The following is a 22616-nucleotide window of genomic DNA, read 5'->3' as shown; positions in this document are numbered from 1 at the left end:
GAGGGTCTTACAGCCACCGTGGATGGAGGGTGCTGTGCAGCCAGCGGAAGGCTCAGAATCTGGTCCTCTCACTTGTTTCACGTGACTGTGTTTGTGTTCACACTGGTGACAGTCATGGGTCGGGTACGCCCTCTCCCCCACCCCCTGAACAGCAAGGGGCTGTCCACGGGCGAAGGAAGGACTGTGGCCGGCAGGCCTGCTGTGTCCCCGTCCCATGGCCGGGCTTAGCTGGACCGAGGCTCGCGCCCAGCTGAGCCGCCCTCGGCCCCCACAGCCGTCGCCCTCCCGCACCTTGCATTCAGCATTTGTGGGGAAGTGTTTGCAGAACGCCGCGTGTGAGCAGCGCTGGGCTCCAGGCTTTGTGCTCTGCCTGCGGACACTGGCTTCTACCTTGTCTGTGGTCACCGCTGTTTCCTCTTCTGAGTAAAGGATCAGAATTGAGTTCATTCATAAAGATACTGGAAGAGTCCCTTTTCCTTCAGACGTTTTATCTGCTCTGTGTCCCCTGGCTATTAGAATGTTGTTACTGATCCCCAGCACTGTTGATTTGTGGCCTTTCTTCTCCAAGAGGCAGAAGCCACCTGATCTGAAGCCTCCTGACCTGTCCCCAGCACACGGCCCTCTCCTGAGCCTAGGCCCCTGGGCGGCCTCGGCAGGGCAGCTCCGGCTGCGGCACAGACCTGCATGTGCACACGAGGAACCCTTGCTTATGCTCCGACATAAAGACTGCAGTTCCACAGGGTCGTGCTTTCTTCTAAGAGAGTATTTAGATTATTAATACTTCAAAATCATCCATTTCAAAGGTTTAAATAAGGAGCCTTTAATTTTAACTCGCTTGGACATTTTTTAAATGCAAGTTTTTTTCATTAGTTTCAAATCTTTTGACCATACTCCTCTTTATTGAAACTCCTTATTAATGTGAGAATGTGCAAGACTGTGTATTTCCAAACTGCTGCACCCTGAGGGGTGTTTGCAGGACCTGGCTTTCCAGCAGTAGTGTGAGGACACACATCTTTCTACTCGATTACACGTTGAGAAGGAAAGGCCGGCATTTTTGTAAACCTTACCTTAAAAGTTGTGTCAGGGGCCGGCCGAGTGGCGCGATGGTTGAGAACTCGCTTGGGATGCCAGAGGGCCCCGGTTCGGATCCCACATATGAGGGCCAGTGACACTGCCCTCCACAGCTAAGATGCTGAACAACAGCTCAACCTGGAGCTGGGCTGCCGTGAGTCGCTGGCGACGGCGTAGGCTGCAGTCCCTGTGGCAGTGGGTTGCCATGGGCTACCGTATGTAGCCAGCAGCCAGCAGCCAGCGTGAGCGGCTGTCCAGAAGCCGGCGACTGATCTGCCTCGCCAGGGAAGAGCGCAATGATGGTGCCAACTTGGGCCAGTGAAGCGGCGTCCTCCACAACTAGATTGAAGAACAAAACGACAGCAACTTGTCTGTTCCCCTTCCCCCAATTCCCCATCACTGTTCCCATCCCCCCAATTACCCAATAAAAAAAATATTTAAAACAAAACAAAACAAACAAAAAAAAGTTGTGTCAGTTGATTCAAGTTGCCTCCTAGGTGGAGCCAACTCGGGCCTCCCTCCCTTGTCACGGGACACTGAGGCGTGGGAGCCAGGACTCCACACCACAGACAGACGTGAAGAAGAAGGTCCCCAGAGGGACAGGCAGCTCCCTGTGGTGCCACGCTTCTTCCCATCGTCAGTTCAGGGGGCGTCGCGTTCTCAGAGCAGGGGCAGTGCCCTGCGGAGCTGCGTGTCTCCCACACGTGCCTGAGGGCGCACACCCGCCTTAACTTGCCACAACCCCGGAAGCACAGATGAGCCCCTCGCGAGGGACGGCGGGGCGTGTGCACCGGGGGTCTGGAGTGGTAGACTGGGACAGATACAGAAACCGCCGGTAGGACCTAGACACTTACAGCGATTTGATGGAGCGATTTAATGTCAGAGAGCTTGGGGCCTTGTGTTCTCTCATCTTGGTGTTTGTTTTCACTGTCTCTCTCGTCAACTTACTGTTGGTGGGTTTTACAAGGCTCGTCCTCACAACCTGCTCATATTGAAAGCAGCCTGGCCCTTTGCCGCCATGGCTGGCTTGCCAGGCTCCACTCTGGAGAAAGCTCGGCCTGATGCAGAATTGACACGGCTGAAGGAGCCCCCACTAGGAGCGCCCGGAGGGACAGCCGGAGCTCTGGTACAGAGACAGAAACAGCCTCTGGCTGAGCACGCAGGAAAAGTGGGGACAGCAAGGAGCGTGCCCCAGCCGCAGCCCGTACTCCCCGGTTAGGGGTGGGAGGCACAGCTTCCCAGACCTTCCGGCACTTTGGGGGCTGTGAAGTGGGCCTAGGCTCATCACTCCCTGCGGGCCTGAAGGCCCCCCTGGGGTGCGCAGCAGGTGGGGCCACACCGGTGCAGGTCCCAGCTGTCTGTCACCCTGTGTCTGTCCGGGCCTCGGCCTCTAACTCCCAAGGCGGACCCACACTCTTCCTGTGGTGCCCGTGGCTGTCCATGGCAGGTGTGTCATGTGCGTGGGTTCACTCTCTCCACTGGTGTCCATGCCCCTGGGTGCTTCCATCTTTTCCCGGCAGTAAGTCCCCAGCACGCATGTGCTCTGCGGTCCCCACAGGTCCCCCCATGGGAGGGCAGTTGAGATTGGCCCAGAAAAGCACCTGTAACCTGCAGCCGTCCCCGGGCGCTTTCTGTGCTGTGTGTACCAGGTTCTGGGTGTGTAGCTAGAGTCAGAAAATACTTCGCTTGGCTGATAGCTCTCTCCGTCTGCCTGTCAGCCTTTCTCTGCAACATTTTGTCGTTCTCGTATTCAGTCTTTCCTTAACTCTGCTGAATGCGTCATATTTGGTCTCATTTTCAAAGTCAACAGGTTAGCCCTTCCCCCCGTTTCTTTTTGCCACGTGTACAGGCTGACTCAGTCTTTGTCAGAGAAAATGGAGCATATTTTAAATGTGCTATGCGGACTCTAGTGACTTCAGTGATCAAACCTTAGCATGACAGACTCAAAAACTGCAGTATTCTGAGTACAGCGATACTCACTTTTAGTGAGAATTAAATGAAATAATACTTGAGAGCCTTTACCAAACTTTAATAAGATTATACACAGAAAAGTGCATGAGGAATTCTGTTAAACGCTTTTACGTAATTTCACATGCACATGCCGACCTTATTCTGTAGGTTTTCCGATTGAAGTACTGTGTTAGGCTTGTCATTTCTCAGATTTCGCGTTGGATACTTCACACTGTACCACCAGCCTAGAGTCAGCATCACTGATAATTGATCTGCGTTTTAGGGCTGGTTTCTAGCTTGATTAATTTTTGAGCCTTCTCTGAGACTTGTTTGCTCCGCTAATGTTAAAAATAAATTAATTTTGTAATTTGTCTTGTTCTATTTTTGTGCTTATTTAACATCAGTGACACTTTTGTATTTTCATTAACTTATACTTAATTGGGAAGTTAGGAAAGTTTTTGAAATACTATATCATTATGTATTTAATAGTTTTCTGTGTACTAAGTACAGACATAAGACTAAGGAGCTTTACTTGAACCGTAATGAATAAGGGCAGCATGGGTGTGGTTCCGGTTACCGTGCGGACGGGGCTTCCTCTCCGTTCAGGAACACAGTAGACAGAGGCCTCACAGCTTTCCCAGGGACACGCATTTTTAAAGGGGCAGGGGAAATAATTATTCTAAAAAAGAAAAATGTGTGACCTCTGCAAATACCACTGGTGAGCAGTTCTCTAGCACCTTCTGGCTTCCAGAACATTCTGTGGAGGAGGCTGTTTGTACTGTGACTTATGGGGTATGCAGCTGCCACTGTGCTTTATGTGCAGGCGATCCATCCCTAAGCCAGATTTACTCACTAGGGGCTGACTGGCGACTCGCTAGACCTCACGCAGTTCACTTAACACGACGTCAGAGTCGTTTAATCCTTGTGGCTAATGCTGCAGTGTTGTTGATTTCAATGAGTATTATGGATACATTGTCTTTGTCACCTTGATAATATTTCTCACCTTCAAAATTTGAATGAATTACGATTATGAATTACGCATAGCTGCAGTTCTAGAACCAGACGCCCATGGCTTTCGATTTGACATTCCAGAGATGAATGCCTCCGAGCCTCTGTAATAATCTGTGGTTGTTCTAGGGGTATTTTAGTATTCTTTTATCTTAAGTTTGATAGGCCAAAAAATTATCATTTCTTATTGACATGTACAATTAGAAAAGCAATTATACATGGAAACATGAACAAGAGAGACTAACAGTATCTCAATTCAAAATCAGATATTTCCTTTCTTGTTTTAATGGCATATGTGCTGAAATGTCAGCAGAGACTGTTATTCCAGGTGGTGCTGTGATGTGTGTAGTGGAAACTTACCCGTAGACTCGTTCAAAGACAGTGGTTCAGCTGGTGCCGTGTTGGTGTGAAGGTCATGCGTTGAGTTTGGCCAGTGAAGAAGGTGGCCTCTTGTAATGTACCTTTAGTGTTAGAATTACCATTTTCGTAGGCATTGATGAATGAACAGTGTCACTCTTTCTGTGTTCAGTGAAAAGAATATTAGTATATATTCTAACATTATATGTAGGTAAACTTGTATTGCTTAAGAAATCACTTGAGTGTTTCAAAGTTTGTTTTAAAAGTTGAGATTAGGTTTTAATGAACTAGTCAAATTAAATATACTCTTGGATACATTTATATAAAGATTGAATAATGTAATAATATTTCTTTAAAACGATTACTTAGAAAGTATTGTTATCTCTGTGCTCACCCTCCACAGTATCTCTGTAAGGACCACTTTCGTGTTTTGCAGGTACGGTAATAGGTGTTGTCATTTATACTGGAAAAGAGACTCGAAGTGTAATGAACACATCCAATCCCAAAAATAAGGTAGGCTAGACTAAGGGGCGACCGCTTTAATGGACTTCTCTTTCCTTTCCTAAGAAGGTGCGTGTGGCTCTCAATAGCCCTTTCATTTTAGCTGCTATCTGATGTGACACAGACTTTTAAAGCGTTGGTGGCTTAGGGCATGAATTCTCTATTTATGTAACAACATTTTATGCTCATACTGAAGAATTTCCGAAAGTATATTTTCTGGGTTAATCAGAGTTTTACATGTCTCTTAAATTTTCATTGTTGGATATATAATTTGCCCATAATTAGAGAGTTAATTGTGGGTCTCTTAATTTCTCTTCAATCTATTTATTTTACAATTTGCACTCTTTATTTTTATATTCATGGTTCATTTTTAAAATAAAGGAATCTATATTAATGTTTTTATAGTATTTAATTTGATAGTGCTATATTGTTAAACTAGTTTTATTTAAGTTATTTCCATTTCAGGCGAAGTATATTAAAAACCAGATTTTAGTTTTACAAACTGCTTGATTATATTTCTAAATTGATTCTTTTCCTGTTACACAGTCCTGAGATTGTTATTTATGCAGTCAACGTGTGCAAGAGTCAAATCGTAACAAAAAGGCTATTGACCTGGAGTTGTTTAGTGACCTTTCTCGAGCTTACGGCCACGGGGAAGACTGTGGCCGTGGAGCTTGACTGCCAGGGTCCCAGTCTAGATGTTGCCACCTCACAGCACTTGACCCTGGGCAAGTGGTTTAATGCTGTGTCTTACTGCTCAGTAAACGCTACCTGTCATTACTGCCTTCCTGTAGAAGGAAGTGTCCAGTGTGAACGAACGGCCTCGCTCTTGAGCCTCACCCCTCGCTGAGTCAGGGGGCCCTGCCCGCCACGGAGCCCAAGGCCGTCAGCCGCCCGCTGCCCTCCTGCGTCCCTGCCCCCTCTTCCTCATCCATGCTGCTCCTTCTCTTTTTTCTCTTCCTCTTCCTCTCTCCTTTTTTGTAAATAGCCTTCTGGATTTCCTTGGTGTTGGCAGAATGTGTCTGCAATAGGATTGGCACCTGGGAGGTTTGCAGAATTGGCTTTGAATCCTCACGTTGCCACTTGTCAGTGTCCCACGTGGAGCAAACGCGCGCTTCTGGTGGCTGGCACCTTCCTGTGCACACTCGGTGTGTGGGGCTCCCCTCCAGGTGGTGAGAGCGAAGACCCGGGCCGAGTGCGAACACAGCACTGTGCTGAGCGCTTTCTGTGCGCTCGTCATGAAGCCGCACAGCCCTCGGAGGGAGCGCTGCATGTGGCTTTAGCGACACTGTGGAGCAGGGCTGCGTGCCGCGTGGCTTTAGCGCGGGGACGTGTGGAGCAGGAGCTGCAGCCAGTCGGCGTGGCGCTGCTTTCCTTCTCCTTGACGGCGCCGTGCACGGTCGAGCCCCCCTTGGGATGGAAACACTTTTGTAAAGAGTAATCTTAGGAGGGAAATGACATCTCTCAATGTGTATGTCATTAAATCTTTCTAAGTGTTACATGTCAGATTTGTAAGAATAAAATTCAGGAAAGGGTTACAAGAGCTATCATGGACAAAAAGTAACCGGTGTAATTTATCTAGGGGATGTATTGACAGAGTGTGTGGTGTTTGAGTCCCTGAATAGAGAAGGGAAGACAGAAGTGACTTAGTGCTGGAAGACTGCTTCTCATGCTCCTCACTTTGCCAGAGCTGAGTCAGCCAGCCGACGTGGACTTCAGAGAAAGCTAGTAATAGGGAGATGGAGTCATGCACCCAAGCGTCACTGGGTTTTTTCAGGGAAGCCAAACTGTTCCCAGTCCTCAGTCTGAGCACTGTGATATGCAGAGGGCGTATGGGGACATTGGCCGCTAGGTGAAGTTTCATTGATGGCAGAGTAATTGGGCCGAAGGTACACATTTACGAGCGAGTCCGTCATGCTGCGATCCAGACCTCCCTAAAACCACAGTGGCTTTTCCCGCGGGGCCGATTTCACCCCATGGCTCATGCCTAACATGCTCCCCATGGCCTCAGGGACCCCTGCAGACATGCTTCCATGACCACTGGATAAGAAGAAATGCTTCTGCCAATGATGATGTGGGTCCGTCCCTTCCTCGGCCAGAGCAACGTAACGTCCTAACCTCAGGTGACGGAATACAGGAAGCCTGGTCGCACCCCAAGTGCAGAGGGAGGGGCAGTGGAGGTCTTGCGTGAATATACTGCTGACCGCCCATGGCGTGCTCGTGTGGACAGCTCCCCGGCCTCGGAGCCAGGAGGAGAAGTGGGTGGGGAGAGCATGCTGGAGGTGGGTGGTAGCCAACGTGCTGGCACTGTGGGCGTGACCAGGCATGAGAGCCACGGGCGGGTCGCAGCCTTGGCGACCAGGAAACACCAGTGACACAGAAGTCGGTGCCACAGGTTTACTCGGGTGGAATGCAGATGCCACAAGCAGCAGGAGGACTCTCTGAAGGAGGTCGGTGCTGAAGGGGAGGGTCATACGTGGAGGGCCCTGGGGCCAAGGTCAGGGAGGGGACGGAACAGCTTTCAGGCAGGGCGCCCGAGGCTCAGAGCAAGGTGACGGAAGGCCAACTGGACCGCGGGGAAAAGATTTCATTGATTTTGTTTGTTTCTGGTGAGAAAATCAATATCACAAAACTATTAATGCTTTCAGTAAGAGGACAGAGAGTCTCAGTTTATAAAGAAGAACAAATATTCTGTGGAAGAATATCACTTAAATATGTAAATCTAAGGTTACTTAAAAGAAAACGGTATGTTGTTATATGGAGAATAGCTGCCATGTGAAAAGGGGCATGGTTTCTTCGGTTTGTAGAAAATACTCACAGTCATCAGTCAGCCACCCGTTGGTATCTTCCTCCCCTCCTCTCCCCGCATCTTGCTCCATTTTTCACTTGCTGCTTTCATTAGCGCGTATAAGAGGAACCTGCAGATTTGTAAAATTGCTTTCAGTCCCTAGGATGAAAAACAGTACAGTGAAAGCTGTGCTGACTTCAGGACAAAAGAGTAATGACCAGTATCTGACGTGGTGAACCTGGACTTTAAGCCACTCCGGACGCATAGAGGACCTCAGCCCAGCAGCTCAGGCCTGTGGCTGCCCCGCTGGTGCTGGGTCTTCAGCTTATAGCGGAGCCAGGCCCAGTAGGCGATGCTCTGAGGCTGCTTTGCAAGAGCCCAGAGCAGAAGCAAAGAAATGGCTGGTCTTGTGTGGCAGGTGGTTGGGGTGGGGGTGTCGGAGGAGCAGCGGGCTCCTAAGGTCGTGGTGCGGGGTTCTGACACTCGGCACACCCCCAGGACCCCTTCCTGCTCAGCCCCTGCTCAGCCCACAGGCCTGTCTTTGGGGAGGGCTGTCCCCAGGGATCCTGTCTCTGGGGACAGCAGCAGCCCTCGTCTCTGACGGAGGTGGGCGTGTGTGTGACTTCCGCAGGTAGGCTGCGCGTTCTCGTGGGCCGGCATCTGTACTTTTTAACATCGTCCGAGAGTTGAGCAGAAGGATGTTAAGTATTTAACTGCTTTTATTGGTTGCTTCATAAAATATAGTTGTAAACTCGTCATTCCAGTCAGCTAGTGTCCCAAGTCTTATTTTGGCTAATTTCCTTTTTCTCTTCATTTTGTCCATTTTGTCCTCTCTAGCTGCCTTTTAAAAGAAAAATTCAAGCAGAAAAATAAGGGGAAAAGAATGATTACTCATACACCTGAAAACCCAGGTTTAGTAGATACCGTTCCACTTTATTCCAAGAACACACTTTATAAACTCAGAAATTAAGGTACTTTCTCCAGCTGCTGCCCTAGCCACCTGCCTTATTCTGGGACACCTGGCCCACACTTGCCCAGTGGAGTGGCCCTGGGTGGCGACATCAGCTTCACATCTACCTACACAGATCCCCCCGCCCTAGACTCCTGAGTCAGAAATTTGTACGTGCGCGGTGGGGGGTCCTGATGCATGCTGCAGACTGAGTGCCCTGTCCACTAGTGAGTGCTCATTGTTACCTACGATGCGAAAAGAATTCCTGGGTAAACTCAGCAAGCTTACCTAAATCCATTGACAGAAGTCCCACTTGAATCCACCCTATTAGATTGCTCTTTGAAAGTGAATCTTATAATCTAGCTTGATCATTTTATGTAATCAGAATATACAGCTTCGTGCTAACTGCAGAAGTTTATTAGAATACTTTTTTAAATATAGCATGTTTTATCCAGACATAGGGATCAAGACTAAATCCTACAATATTGTTAAATGGAGGAAAATTCTAAGGTAAAAAGAAATCTTAAAGCTCCTTTTCAGGATTGAAATGTTTTCCCTCAGAGTGTCAGCGGGGAGCTGGGGTCCACACAAGTTTGAAGATTTTATTTTAAAACTTTGAACAAATCAGAAGTTTTTATTACTAAGCAATTACTTTTACAATAATATTTGATGAAAGTTTAAATTATAAGGCACGCGACTGGCATAATGGACTGCTTTATAAGACCTCACTTGAGATATATTTAATAAGATGATACTTGATTACATTTAAGAGGGAATAAATACTTACAGGAGGTGAGGAAAAATCAGTCGTGACAGGTTGCCATTTTCACGCTGTCCGTAATAATAACTTGCTGAGAGCAAGAACGTCAAGGATGAAATGATAATACAAGTTGCTCCAAGCGGATATTGTAATGCCTTGGGCACATCGGTTTGTGTTGCTAATGAAACGATGCTTTCAGCTGTCCCGCTGACAGGCATAGGTGATGTATGTGTGCCATTACCTGAATTAGAGCTCTGCTGATTCCCTGAATTGCTGGAAAGGCCTTTCAGACAATGGAGCCAGCTACAGCCGGCTGGTGCGCTTTGCAAGTGGGAATGTCAAGGCTGATCTGCAGAACAGCTTTCTTACCTGAAAAAGGACAGTTTATTAATATTTTAAAGCTGTGTCGATGTATATTAAAATATTACACTAGAATAACTTGTTTTTCTCTTTGCTTATGCTCGCATGCAGTCTCATGCCCCTTAACGTTTTTAATGGTTGTCTTCTTGAGGAATAAACCATTTGGGGATTTAAATTCTTGTTTGAAGTGCAGTCGTGTGCTGCACGAGCAAAGAGCTGCATGTTGTAGGACATGGCGTGGCAGTCAGTGTGCAGAGGGAAGAACTTTGGGAAGCCTCCTTCAGAATGACTGTCATTAAATATTCACAGGTCGCGGTGTTTCAGAGCCCCTGGGGAAGACCGAACAGAGACCCAAGCGAACAGTCACTGCAGACAGGACCCGGTGGGTCTCCCGGGACTGTGACATGACAGCCCACTGCCTTCACGGCACTCGCACACTTTGGTGCTTGCGAGCCCAGTTAAAAGTTGTGCTGTTCCATCAGCAGCGTGAATATAAATGAACTTATGACTTCAGGACAGCGATGAACAGGCAGAATGCTGAGTGGTGGACAGCAGCCCTGTGATAACATCTGGACGCAGAGCTCTGTCGGAAAATACAGCAGATATCCAAATAGAAAACTTGGACTTTGTCCCTAAAGTTCTTTTCAGTATGAATGTGATTATAAAGCAGGTGTTCTAAATCGGAGACACAGCGTATTTGTTATTAAAGTAAATCCTTTGTGTCGCTGCGAGGACTTGGTGCTGCACGAAGCTCTGAGCGAGAAGGGCTGCTGGCCACTTGTTGCCTGTTAAACAAGAGCTGTATGGTCGCGTTGCATCATTTCTGTGCAGGACAGCTAAATTCTCTATAATCAGAATTCTTGGCAGGCAAGTATAATTTATTCAAGAAGCAAATAAGTATTTCCATAATTGTCTTTGTTTTTTGAAATCCTTGATTCTTTACCCTGAGGCCATAAACACTGTTAGAAATTGGTGGGACTTGTGATGACTTATTTCTCATGACATTTTCTTCTTAATTTATAAGCTTACGAAACTGAGTGTTTATTACTACCAGATCATTCTGAAGCGTTCCTGATGAAAGCCTTTGGAACCGGTAAGAAACGTGGTCTGAAGTATCTTACCTAGTAAGACTGAGTGAAAGACCAGCTTCAAAGCTTCTTTATGGGGCTAGAATGACGGTGGGTACAGAGGGGGCTGAGTATGTTGTGACTGAAGACAGAGAAGGGAGAGAAGGAGGTTTTCCTGGCATTTGGAAATTCTCGGAGTAGATATCTTCCCAGGGCAGTGGGGGGCTGTGTGCCGGATGCCCTTTGTTGTTATGCAAATCGGGCCCCTTCCCGTCACCAGGCCTCAGAAACTGGTCAGAAGCAGACTTTATTGGGGAAAATTGCAAGCCAGAGGTCAGCTGGCAGGCAGGTCTCTAGGTTTTCTTACCGTGCCCTGGGAAGGGCTGCTAGAGCAGGACTCTGGGGCACCTGTGGGCCCCCCTCTTCCCCCGCCTCCCCCTCCTACGAGAAGGTCACCTGCCCAGACCTGGAAGGCTGTGTACAGGGCACCTGTCCGCGGAGCGCACCGGTGCAGCGGGAGGCCCTGGGGAAGGGGAGCCTTTAACATAAATTTAACAAGAAATTCCGTAGCAGTCTTTCTCCCTATGTAATTAGCATTGTCAGCTGATAATTACCTTTTGGACAACTTTACACTGTATCACGTGAATTTGAATTTTCCCACTATAATGAGCTATTACTGGCCTGGGATTCCTTTTTGAGGGGCAGTTGTCCACGTCCAACATTTCTGAAAAGCTGATTTTTAAACTGATTAATTCTGTCAGAATCAAGACCTATTTTGAGGCCTTGAAGTCAGAGTGAAATGATTTGAACCCTGTTGAACACAGAACAGAAAAACTTCTATGGGATAAATTAACATTAGACATTTCTTTACAGTGTAAATTGGAATTGGTGCGCCAGTGTATTTCTTAGTAATATTTGCAAGGGGCCCCAAATGTGTTAGTGAAGGTTAATTAGCTCTCCCTCCAGTGAACAGAGCCTTCCAACTACAAGCTTCAGTAGGTAGTATGCACGTAGTTGCAGTATTTCCGGCAGAGTATCTGAAAGTGCAGCGCGCTGACGCGGCGGGCGGGGCCGCGGTGGGCGGGGCGAGCTGCTGCACCCCTCGCGGTGAGCGGGGCGTACAGGCCGCCCCCTTGCCCCGGGCTGGGCGTGCGCGCTGAGCCCGGTGGATGCCTGGCTGGCTCCTGACAACTGCATCCTGTATCTCAGTCTGGGAGCTGTGTGAGCCCCTCTGGTGCTCCTGGTGCTGGGGTGAGGGTGGGGGGTTAGGCAGCTCAGTGGACTGCGGTGCCGACTGTTTCCTTGCGTGGGTTACCGTTTGCTAAAATGAGGCCCAGGTGGAGAGGGCGATCGGAAGCCTGGTGTCTGCCCTCCTGACCACTCGTGGTAGTGTTGAGCCGTGGTCCATTCCTGGCCAAGGACAGAATGGCGGGCACGCTTTGGACACTGAGAGCGAGGGAGTTCTGATGAGATGCTGGCGGGAGGCGGGGGAGGCTGTGCTCGCTGGCTTGTCACTCCCGGAATAGTCTAGACTTCCGAGCAGACAGGACACTTACAGAACTGTAACCAACAGTCCGTTTGATTTTTATTCTTAGTTTTGAAGCAAATCTAGTAGTCCACAGAGCTTGATGCTTTCGAAACAGGTAGGGAAGAGGAATTGTTCACATTAAAAGTTTATAAAGTTATTAACAGATTTCACCCTAACATTTTAAGGGTTTTTAAAGGGTCTGTTTTATACAGACCCACAAAGATGTTCATAGACGTTGGAAACGCAATCATTGCCTAAAGTGCCCATCACTTCTTGTAGTGGTTTCCTCCGCAGAGCTACGACCTGAAAAGCTTAGGTACATTTAAACTGTCAGCTTGGTTAGCTGTGTGCTCCACGGGCGGCCGGCATCTGGGCACGCCTTACCTGGGCTGCGGGCCCTTGCTGTCCTCATGGGCGGGACCCCTCACTGTGCATGGGGTGCCACCATCACCTTTCTCCTCTCCCCTCTGTACTGGCCCTGCTCACATCCACCCTCGCTGGTGACCTTCCTTCTCCCCATCACATTCTACACATACGGTGACCAGCATTCGTGTGTGTCCTGGCCTTCTAGGCCTCGCATGGATGTCACCCTGTTTCTGCCTGTTCTCTGTTTCCCCCAGGCAGGAGCTGTGCCTCGGCCTCTGTGCACCCCAGGCTCCTCACAGGTAGTGGATGTTGGACAGTTTAAATTAGCAGCTGGAAGAGGATGTAAAGGATCCAGCAATTCCAGTTCTGGGTATTTTTCCAAAGGTGACTGACGTGAAGTTAGGTGTAGTCTTTGTCAGGAAGTTGGCTTTATCTGTAAGAGTTTAAAGCTAGAAACGCTGTCCTGGATGCTGTTAGCGCTCTGGCAGTGTAGGGCGTGGGGTGAGCACGCGACAAGGAGCGCACTTCCCCAGGTTTCTGTGCCCCACGTGGCATACGCAGTACTTGTTGCACTGTCGTGTATGACCTGTGGGTTCCTGTTTGTTCACGGGGTTATTATCTGTTACTGTGCTTGACTGATGCTCCCATGGGCCACCTTTGGCCTGTAGAAGCCCATTCATCCTGGTGACTATGTTCCTTTGTCATAAAACCACCATTTAAAAATACCCTTTGTGCTTTCTGTCACAAAAACATGTTCCTGACTCATCTTGGACTGTCTTTGCCCCAACCTTGGGATTAGGCCTGGGTTCCTTTCAGCAGAGAGTGGTGGGATGGACAGTGGGATGGATGGATGGGGGGGTGGATGGGTGAAAGGAAGGAAGGGAGGAGTGGATGGATGAACGTGTGAGTGGGTGGAAGGATGGACTGGTGTGCACGCACACACCTTTAAGTCTATATTTACTTTTATATTTACATGTATTGAACACCATGAATGCAGACACACTTCCAGTTCTTATCCAAGCCTATGGGTTTTGTTCGAGTTTTCTTTTTCAGTGTTGTAACTCCCTTCCCTAACAGTGAGAAACCTGGTTACCATCCCCCTTAATGTATTTACTCATTTGACTGACCGCTATGTGCCAGCCTGCTCGCCTTTCCTCCTGGAGCCCCAGACCCTGCTGGACTGTTGCTTTCCTCACGGCGTGGCTCCAAACCCCACCTCGGGCTGTTCCCTCTCTGCTGCCTGGACCACTCTGCTCAGACACATACCTGTGTTTGCAGAGGAAGACGTGGGCACACTCACGTAATTATTCTCTGGTGGTTTTATTTTCGTTTCTTTTCCTGAGGGTTGAAACCATGTGATTGTTCATTTTGTAGACTTCAGCTAAAGCTTATGATGTGTTAAGGCGAACACATTAGGTGTTCAGTAAATGCTGATTGAGCAAACACATGAGTAGGTCATTGAGAGAACCAATGAAAGACAAATTAGCTACTGAACTCATCACCCCAAGAGCCTTTAGATGAGTGTAGGATAGAATTGTCTTTAAGTGACTTAGAGGCAGTGTCATCAAAGGAGCTCAGAGTGTCCTCGAGCCAGAGTCGAACATTTCGCCTGGTGAGCAGTGTTTTGTGTTTTGCACATCTGTGGTGTCAGGCCATTGTGCTGGCGAAACAGGTGTGCTTACAGAGGGACCTGTGTGTCCAAAAGGCCTGGACAGATGCAGGCGCTGAGGCCTGATGCTACAGGAGGTCGGCATCTCCCCATCCTGTGACCCTGAGCAAAGTAACAAGCTGTCCCGCCCTTCGTAAGCCTGCTCTCAGTGATCACAGCTGGCCTGCCCAGTGGGGCTGCCCGGTGGTGGGGAGCACTGTCCGTAAAGTGATGGTCACGGGGAGGGGTCCGTCAGGGACACACTGGTCTTCCGTCTCCTTCCCTGCACTTGGCACATAGTAAACCCTCGATGGACGGTGTTTTAGTTCAGGCCTGACGTGCTCCGTGGGCATTAAGGACAGTTTTTTTTAATGTTCCAGATTAAGTGATGTCAGAGTTAGTGAGCACATTTAGGGAGGTGGGCCTAGAGCTCCGACTAAATCTAAGCTGCAGAGCTAGACTTCTGCGCACGTCGCTGTTCTGATGGGAACTGCAGCGTTTTCTTCATGGCAGCGGTGTTGCTCGCTGTCACTCGCTGTGTCACATACAAGCCTGTGAGTGCTGCATCATGGACACTCTCCCACCGTCACAACATCAAGACACACAGATGAGAGAGAGAAAACAGACAAGGGTCACATCACCACATAGAGTTCATTAACCTGTAGAAATGAGCAAATTGTGTACGGTACAATTTAGAGAAGGATTTATTTTGTTTGGCTTGGGTATTTAGTCATTCAAGCAACAATTTTCTTAAGTTAAAGCCAATAATTTGTTTTTTTATTATAATTACAAAAATTGTTTCATAGCCTTAAGATACAGACATGCATGGTCTGAAACAGACAATATAGAGAACAGAATTTTCATAATGGACCAATTTAATATGTTTTTAATTCCAAACAACATAAAGAAAAATGACTGCTCCCAACGTTTAATTTCGCTCTAAGATGATGCATTTGCCGTACTGCGTAAATGCAGGTGACATCGCACAGCCTCATTTCAGGAGGGTGAGTGTGTGCACCCGGCCCTGTTAGCGGGCTTGGGTCACTGTGGAATGTATTCTGGATTTAAGAAGGAAATCAGATTGAAAAGTTTCCTCACATCCATTAATTAATCAACCCTTATTTCAGATATACTCTCATTAAACCTTGGCTTTCTGGGTAAAGACTTGTAACAATTTTAAAAATAACATGGTTGCTGATTAAAACCAAAAGAGATAAGTACGTGGTTCTTGGACATTTGAAAGCATCCATGTCATTTGTACAATCTCATTTAATACACATTTTAAATCATCTTGAGGATGTGTAACGCGCGCGTTGTAACTACACGTTCTTTGTATTAATGCTGACCAGACGTTGAAGAAGGCCGCTCCGGCTCTAATCTGTTTTGTAAAGATTACGCTGCTCAGGAAAGATCTTCCATATGTAAGTTTTAAGAGTAAATAGGGTAGTTGAGTTACTGCTCCCCTTAAAATGCACAGAAGTAGTTCAAAGAGTATAAAACTGTGCACTTCGTTGCTTTGTCAACGCTGCAGTAGTTTTTCAGAATAAAGTGGGAGGCCCTTCCGGCCGTCCTTTGGTCTCCCCGGCAGGTGGGCCCCTGTCGCTGGCCCAGCCCGTTTCTCGTCATTTTCTGATCCCATTTCGTGGATCGTTCTGGTGGTTGGGTGCTGCTGTTGCTGATTAAGGGAAAGTTGCTTTCAGTTTGTCCCCTTTGGATGTCAGTTTGCCCCGTATGTTATGTTCCTTACTGATAACGGAGTGCAGATCCTCCGTGGTCTCGGAACCCTTGCCGTCCGGACAGCGGGGCCGCCGCCCCTTCACCCACGCGGCGAGCTCGGCGTGGTCGGGGCGCGTGACGGGCACAGAAACGCCTTGCCTTCGAGGGTCGCGTCTGCCGGCGTGGCCGGCACCGGAACAGACCATTTCAAAAGGCCGGACCTCGGGAGCCGCAGTATTCGCGGGGTGTTTGGGGGGCACTGAAAACACCTGGGACGCTGGGGAGGGGCGGCGTGGAGGGAGCCAGACTTGCGGGGTGGCGGAGAGGGCGCCCCAGGCTCGGCCTGTCGCGTGTGCGTCAAGGCTTCGTCACAACGGCCCCTCTGCCGCCGGAGAGCTGGCACCGCGCGCCGGGGCCGAGGAAAAGGAAACCGAGGGCGGGGACGCGAGCTCCTCCGCAGTGATGGCCGCGAGGGCCGGTCGCGGACGAGACAGGAGCCGGGTAGGCCTGCGCGCACCCACTCGGGTCCCTGTTGTGTCGCCACCGCGGGTGAGGCGACCTGGTGCCCTGTGTTTGGTGCCTCACGTGGCCTGTCGCATCCCGATGCTCAGAAGTGCAGCCGGGCCCAGGAGACTCAGGATTTTGCAGTGTCAGTGTGAAGAATAATATGTGGTCCAGCTCAGCTTTGGGGTTTCTCAGTAGGTTCTTTGAAAAAGAAACAAATCAGACAGTCTCGAACACTGACTTGTGCCTGGAAAGAGCTGGGTGCTGCTGAGATTCAAGAGGCAGCGTCTCCCAGGAGTCGGGGAGGTCAGAGCGTGAACAGTGCAAAAGGAGGAGACCAGGCAGTCGACAGCCCATCAGGGACACCCGTCTTAGCCTTCTGTGGAGAAGGGACAGGAGTCGGAGAAGCAGGAAAGACAGCTGGGGCCAGCTGAGTGGCTCAGTTGGTGGAGCGTGGGCTCTGCACAGTGGGGCTGCCCCTTCTGTCCCCACATGCGCCAGTGACGCTGCGCCCTCTACAGCTAAGATGGTGAACAACAGCTCCACCTGGAGCTGGGCTGCCGTGAGTCACTGGCGACGGCGTAGGCTGCAGTGGGGCTGCCGGCAGCGGGCGTGAGCCGCCGTGAGCAGCCGTCCGATGGCCCACGAGCGACTGCCTCAGCCGGGAAGAGCGCAATGATAATACCAACGTGGGCCAGTGAAGCAAAGTCCTCCACAACTAGACTGAAGAACAAAAGGACAGTAACTTGGCTGTTCCCCTTCCCCGATCCCCCAATAAAATCTTAAAAGAAAAAAGACAGCTGGTGCATGTGGGGTCCTTGCCTCGCAGCAGGACTCCAGGAGTGAGCCGTGAAGCACAAGGCCTGGGGCTGAGCCCCTGGACATGGGCTGGGCCGGACACTTCACAGGGAGCCCAGCCCCGGTGCTGCAGGCTTGAGGACCCCAGGCTGCTTTCTGTGCCTCCCCCAGGCTCCAGAGTCCGGCTGGGGCGCGGGGAGGGAGGGGGTGTGTGCAGACTGGAGTGGGCTGCACAGCGTTCAGCAGCGATCGGCTGGGATGGTGACCTGTCACAGCCCAACAGTGCCGCATGCACACTTAGATGCAGCAGTGGGCGACGGGGTGGCAAACACCTGAATGCAATTGAATTTCTATCTGAAATACTAATTTCTAATGTTAATCAGTTAATAACTAGGATGTTACCAGATTCGATCTCCACTAAACTGAATATTTAGAAAAATAAAGTTACACTCTCCACATCTAAGCCTTTGTCCTATAAAAATGATGTCCACAACCTTAAAATTTGCAGACATGTAGGACTGCCTGAGTCTGACTTCCTCAGACATTTATACTCGTGGATGATCATGGATGTCTTCCCATCAGCCTCTCATTCCTGAAGTCGTACGCCTGCCTAATGTTCCCTGAAATGTCTCCTCTGCACACCGAGTTACACATGCTCTGTCTGAGCCACATGGCGGTGTAGCTGCACCCCCTTTCAACCAGGGAGCTTTGGCTTATACCTGAATTGTGCTTAAGAACAGAATAATACTCAATTTCTGCTTTACTTCTTTAGTTTTAAATTTTCTTTTGTTGACTTTACAGACATACACAAACTGCATAAACTTACAAAAGTCACAGCTGAGAGTCATAGCAAAGTGAGTGCACACTCAGTGTCCATGGCGCAGGGAAGACAGAGGCCCTGCCATGGCAGCTCCCGCAGCACCCCCGCCCTGGAGGGGGCACAGCTTCGCAGCAGCCCGGCACTTTGCCTGTGTGTTGTGCCGTGACACGTGTTCTTTTATGTTTGGCTTCCTTTGTACAGTAACCTGCTTGTCAGGTTTGTTCACATCATAGCGTGTCGCACGTCTGTGCGCTATCCCACAGCTTCTGTCAGGTGTGCACCCATGACTGGAGTTGCTGAGTTGTGTGGTCCGTTTATTTCCATTTTATATAATCCAATCTTCCAAAATGATTGCACTGGTTTTCACTCTTCCCAGTGGTATAAAAGAATTCAAGTTTGTGTGGAACCTTGCCCACACTGGTGGTGTCTGCTGTTTAAAAGTCTTAACGTCCACGTGGTCTGTAGTGGTATCTCCTGTTTCCACACGCCTGGCAGCCAGTGAGACGGCCTCTCCGTCAGTGTCCATTGGCTGTCCCAGAAGTGCCTGCATGTGTCTTTGCCCATTTTCCACTGGATTATGAGGAGTCCTTGTTGTTTTGTCGGTGTCTTTATGCACCCTGGTATGAGCACCTGGTTACGTCACTGTTGCCCCACACACACACGCTGTTGCCGCCTTCCTCTCCCGGTGAAGAGCAGCTCTTGTTCTCATGGCGTCCAGTTTATCAGTCTTTTCTTTGTCTGGCCTGAGAGATATTTCTCTACCCTAGGTCATGAAGCTACTCTCTTACCTTATAGAAGTTTCACTATTTGCGTACGTTTCTCACCTAGCTCTCCAGATTTCTAAAATGGGTGGCTTGTGAGCCCGTCCTCAGTTGTCATTCCAGGGCCAGAGGGAAAGGGAGGGGACGTTTCCGGCAGAGACCCAGATGTGCCCACCCTGGTCTCGCCTCGTAAGAGCACCAGACAGGCATGCTGGGAGGAGTGTGGGCCGAGCTCCCCGGGGTCCTCAGGGCGGATGGGCCGGTACCGAGTGACTGAGTGAGCATCCCCTCCACAAGGAGTCAAAGGCTGCTCTGGACCAGTGCACGTGCCCCCCCCCCATCTCCACTGTCCCTCAGGTACCATATTTCCCCATATATAAGACACACCCTTTTTCGAAAAAATTGGGGTCTAAAAACTGGGTGCGTCTTATACAGTGGTTGTATGAGTGCAAAAACAAGGGCGAAAAAAGCAGGAAATGCAAATAAAAAAATCTACAACCACTGTATAAGACACACTAGTTTTTAGACCCTAAATTTTTCAGAAAAGGGTGCGTCTTATACATGGGGAAATACGGTAATTCCGCGTTCTGCAGCTTAAACTGAAACAGAGGGTGAGCTGGGGAACAAGCCCGGTAGGTGTAGCCACATGCGCACAGCCCGTTCTCAGAACACCACAGCCCAGCACGCAGGCTGTGGAGGGTGTGGCGTGTCCATGGTGCATCTCAGATACTTGGGTGGCCATGTGACGGTCAGTCCCTTTCAGAAGTTCTAGTCGTTATGGTGCCATTACCTGCCACTGGGTCAGACTTATTCTGAAAGGACATTGAAGAAAAATTAGCTTACCTGCAGTGTGTCATTGTTTAAGAGAAACCTGGTGACCAAAGCTTACTTCAGGCATTTCACTTCAGTGTTACCATTGAAGTTGTTTTTCGTGTAAGTCACAGGATCATCCTTTAGGAGGAATGTGCTTCTAACCTCACCGTTTCCATGAGAGCAGGGGCTTATCAAGGCCGTTCTCATCAGCCACGTCACCCCGCTCTGACAGCTGTGGGGGGACAAGGCCTGTGGGTTGCGCCTTGAACGTCCGGGATCCTGGACAGAGGCCTCTGGGGCCAGGCATTTCCACATGGATGAGAGGCTGGTGCCCCCCTTCCCTGGATCCGCGGCCGTTGGAGACCACCTCCTTGCCCAGAGCCCAAGCCCCAGACCCAGCTGGAGCTCAGTGGACGTGGACAGCGGAGCCACTTCCACAACAGCACGGGGCACGCCTGTGTCCTCGGAGGGCCTGGCTCCCCTCCGTGGGGATTTCCTCTGGGCATCTTGGCCATAACATGGAATCATTTATTTCGTCTGTTCTTCCCCCACAGGACAGTATTGGTGCCAGCTAGTTCACCACATTTAAATAAAAATGGTAAAATAGAACAATCTGATCAGCATTTGATCATATTTGACCAGCCTGTTTCACAAACCTAACGGAAATGTGCATAACGGATGGAACACGCAGCAGCTGTAATTGTGAGGACAGCAGTGACACGATCTGTGACGCCAACGCGCACCCCGTAGGGACTCCAGGCGGGGCGGGGTGGGGGCGGCGCTGGAGCCCCGGGACCCCAGGCGTCACACGGAAGCGCTTACTGCGTGAAGCCTACCGGGCTGGCAGCTGCTGAGGTCACAGGGGGTCAGAAGTTAGTCATAAGCAACCTAAGCAGCAGTGAAGCCACGTTAGGGTACTTACTAGCGTGGGATTGATCCTGTTAAGGTCCCTTAATTATGCAATTCTTTTTGTGTGGCAGAAGCGTTGCGCCTGCGTTTCTCCACCGAGAACACAGACAGGGGACCTCTGAGTGGCGTGACGTGGGGGCACCACGCGTGGTTTGGAGCGTGAGGCTTGACCAGCACCTGCGAGACGCGGAGGCTGTTCTTGGGTCGCCTACAGCTGACCGCCCGTCCTGCGCGCCCTTCGTCTTGACATGTGTCCTGGGCTTCCGGGCCGAGGCACGGACGGCACTGCCGGGTCCAGCCCGTGGGCCTGTCCGGTTTGGCCACGCGCAGCGTGTTTGTGCTGAAGACGGTGCTCCGGGCACCTGGTTTGGCCCCTTAGTTCAGGCCACCTTTGTGTCATCACCGGCATGCTTGCTTTTCACAGCTAACGTGTAATTACATTCAAAAGAAGGCGCTCCAAGTGCTTGAACAGCATTTGGATATTAGTGTTGTGACCCAGCAGTTGTCTTTTGGTGGCTGAATAATTAATTTGTGTCTAAGAGCTTCTGAGGGCGATGGCTGCCTAACACAGGATTTCCTTGTGGAGGGTCTGCAAGCTTCCAGTGACCCTTAGCTGCCATCTGGTGCAAATTCACAGTGCTTCTGTCATCTGCTGCTAACTGCTGTCACCTGCGCACTGCAGCCCCTTCTAACTGGGGTGACGCGAGCAGTCGGACGCATTCTGCCTGCCGGAGCCGGGTCCTCTGTGCACACGCGTGTGTCCCCTTCACAAGGAAACACTGGTAGGCGGGGGCTCTCAGTGGAAGCATTTTTGAGTTAATTTGAATTTGAACACACAAGGTATAAAGATGGTGACCATTTGTGGAGGTTATTGACTCACTAAATCCAACTGTTTTGTCTGTTTTATGATATATCTCAATGGTTCCAGCACTTAGTAGCCGACTTAGCTTGGCGACATTGTTCCCACAGCGTTTACAGATGGCTTCCTCAGTCCCCTCGTAAGCGGACAGGCTTTCGTCAGGGCACCAGCCTACGGCAGCATGTTATGTTAATGTATTGTACTGGTAATTTAGAGGACAGGAAGTGCCCTGATTTGAAGGCTGAACTGTCCCCAGTGGCACTGGCACAGCTGATAATGGCGAACTAGAAAGATGTGTATATCAAATAGTTTACAAAATGAAGCCAGCTGTGTTTCCCTACATACTGCGGCTTCCTGACACGCATCATTAAACCTTATTAGCTACTTCCTTTTACAAAGATTCTTGTAGTCTTGAACATTGCATATTAACATTTTCTGCCCCTCCAACTGGAAATTATTTGCTTTATTGTAGAGTGTCAACTCGCTCTAGTTTCTGATGCGTTCTAATTGGTACTTTAGAGTATAATCATCGTGAGATAGCACGCCGTGCATTTCTTTATTTGGAAATTAATACAGACCTTTTCCTTTATCTGTCAATCTGGGCAACTTTGCACACACTTCCCAAGTCTTGGGGTTGCTCACAAGCCATTAAGTATGAAATGGGTCCTAACATGTCAGAAGATACAGAGTAACACAAATTCTAGATGCTTTAGAACAGTGTTACATTTTGCCAAGATACTAGTAATAAACCTCTTAGTTTTAATACTAAAAAGCAAGATGAAAAGTTTTTTTAACCCTATTACACTTATCATTTAAATTTTTCAGCAAATCTGCTAAATTCCATTTTTGTTACAAAACAAAAGAATGCAAATCGTGAGATGCATGGATTTTGAAAACTAAATTAACAGTTACTCAAAGTTAGATGTTAGAATGGTGTGATAACTTTCCTTCATTCTTTCTTTTTCCACCATTCTGCTATGATGCCTTAAAAATAAAAATGTTTCCGGACCGGCTGAGTGGCGTGTTGGTTAAGAGCTGGCTTGGGATGCCAGAGGGCCCCGGTTGGGATCCCACATATGAGGG

The 22616-nt window shown here is 49.3% G+C and overlaps 1 protein-coding gene across 4 annotated transcripts in view; it reads left to right on the top strand.

Annotated features, from left to right (window-relative positions):
* ATP9B (ATPase phospholipid transporting 9B) overlaps nucleotides 1-22616 on the top strand; it is a 183904-nt gene that overhangs the window by 86042 nt on the left and 75246 nt on the right. For all 4 annotated transcript variants that reach the window (XM_019643360.1, XM_019643362.1, XM_019643361.1 and 1 more), the window contains one exon: nucleotides 4823-4899. In XM_019643360.1, coding sequence (XP_019498905.1) covers nucleotides 4823-4899 — 77 coding nt within the window. The remainder of the gene's footprint in view (nucleotides 1-4822; nucleotides 4900-22616) is intronic.

The sequence above is a fragment of the Hipposideros armiger genome, unplaced genomic scaffold (genome assembly GCF_001890085.2).
Source record: "Hipposideros armiger isolate ML-2016 unplaced genomic scaffold, ASM189008v1 scaffold_77, whole genome shotgun sequence".
NCBI classification, from domain to species: domain Eukaryota; kingdom Metazoa; phylum Chordata; class Mammalia; order Chiroptera; family Hipposideridae; genus Hipposideros; species Hipposideros armiger.
This window is presented reverse-complemented; position numbering and strand designations above follow the sequence as displayed.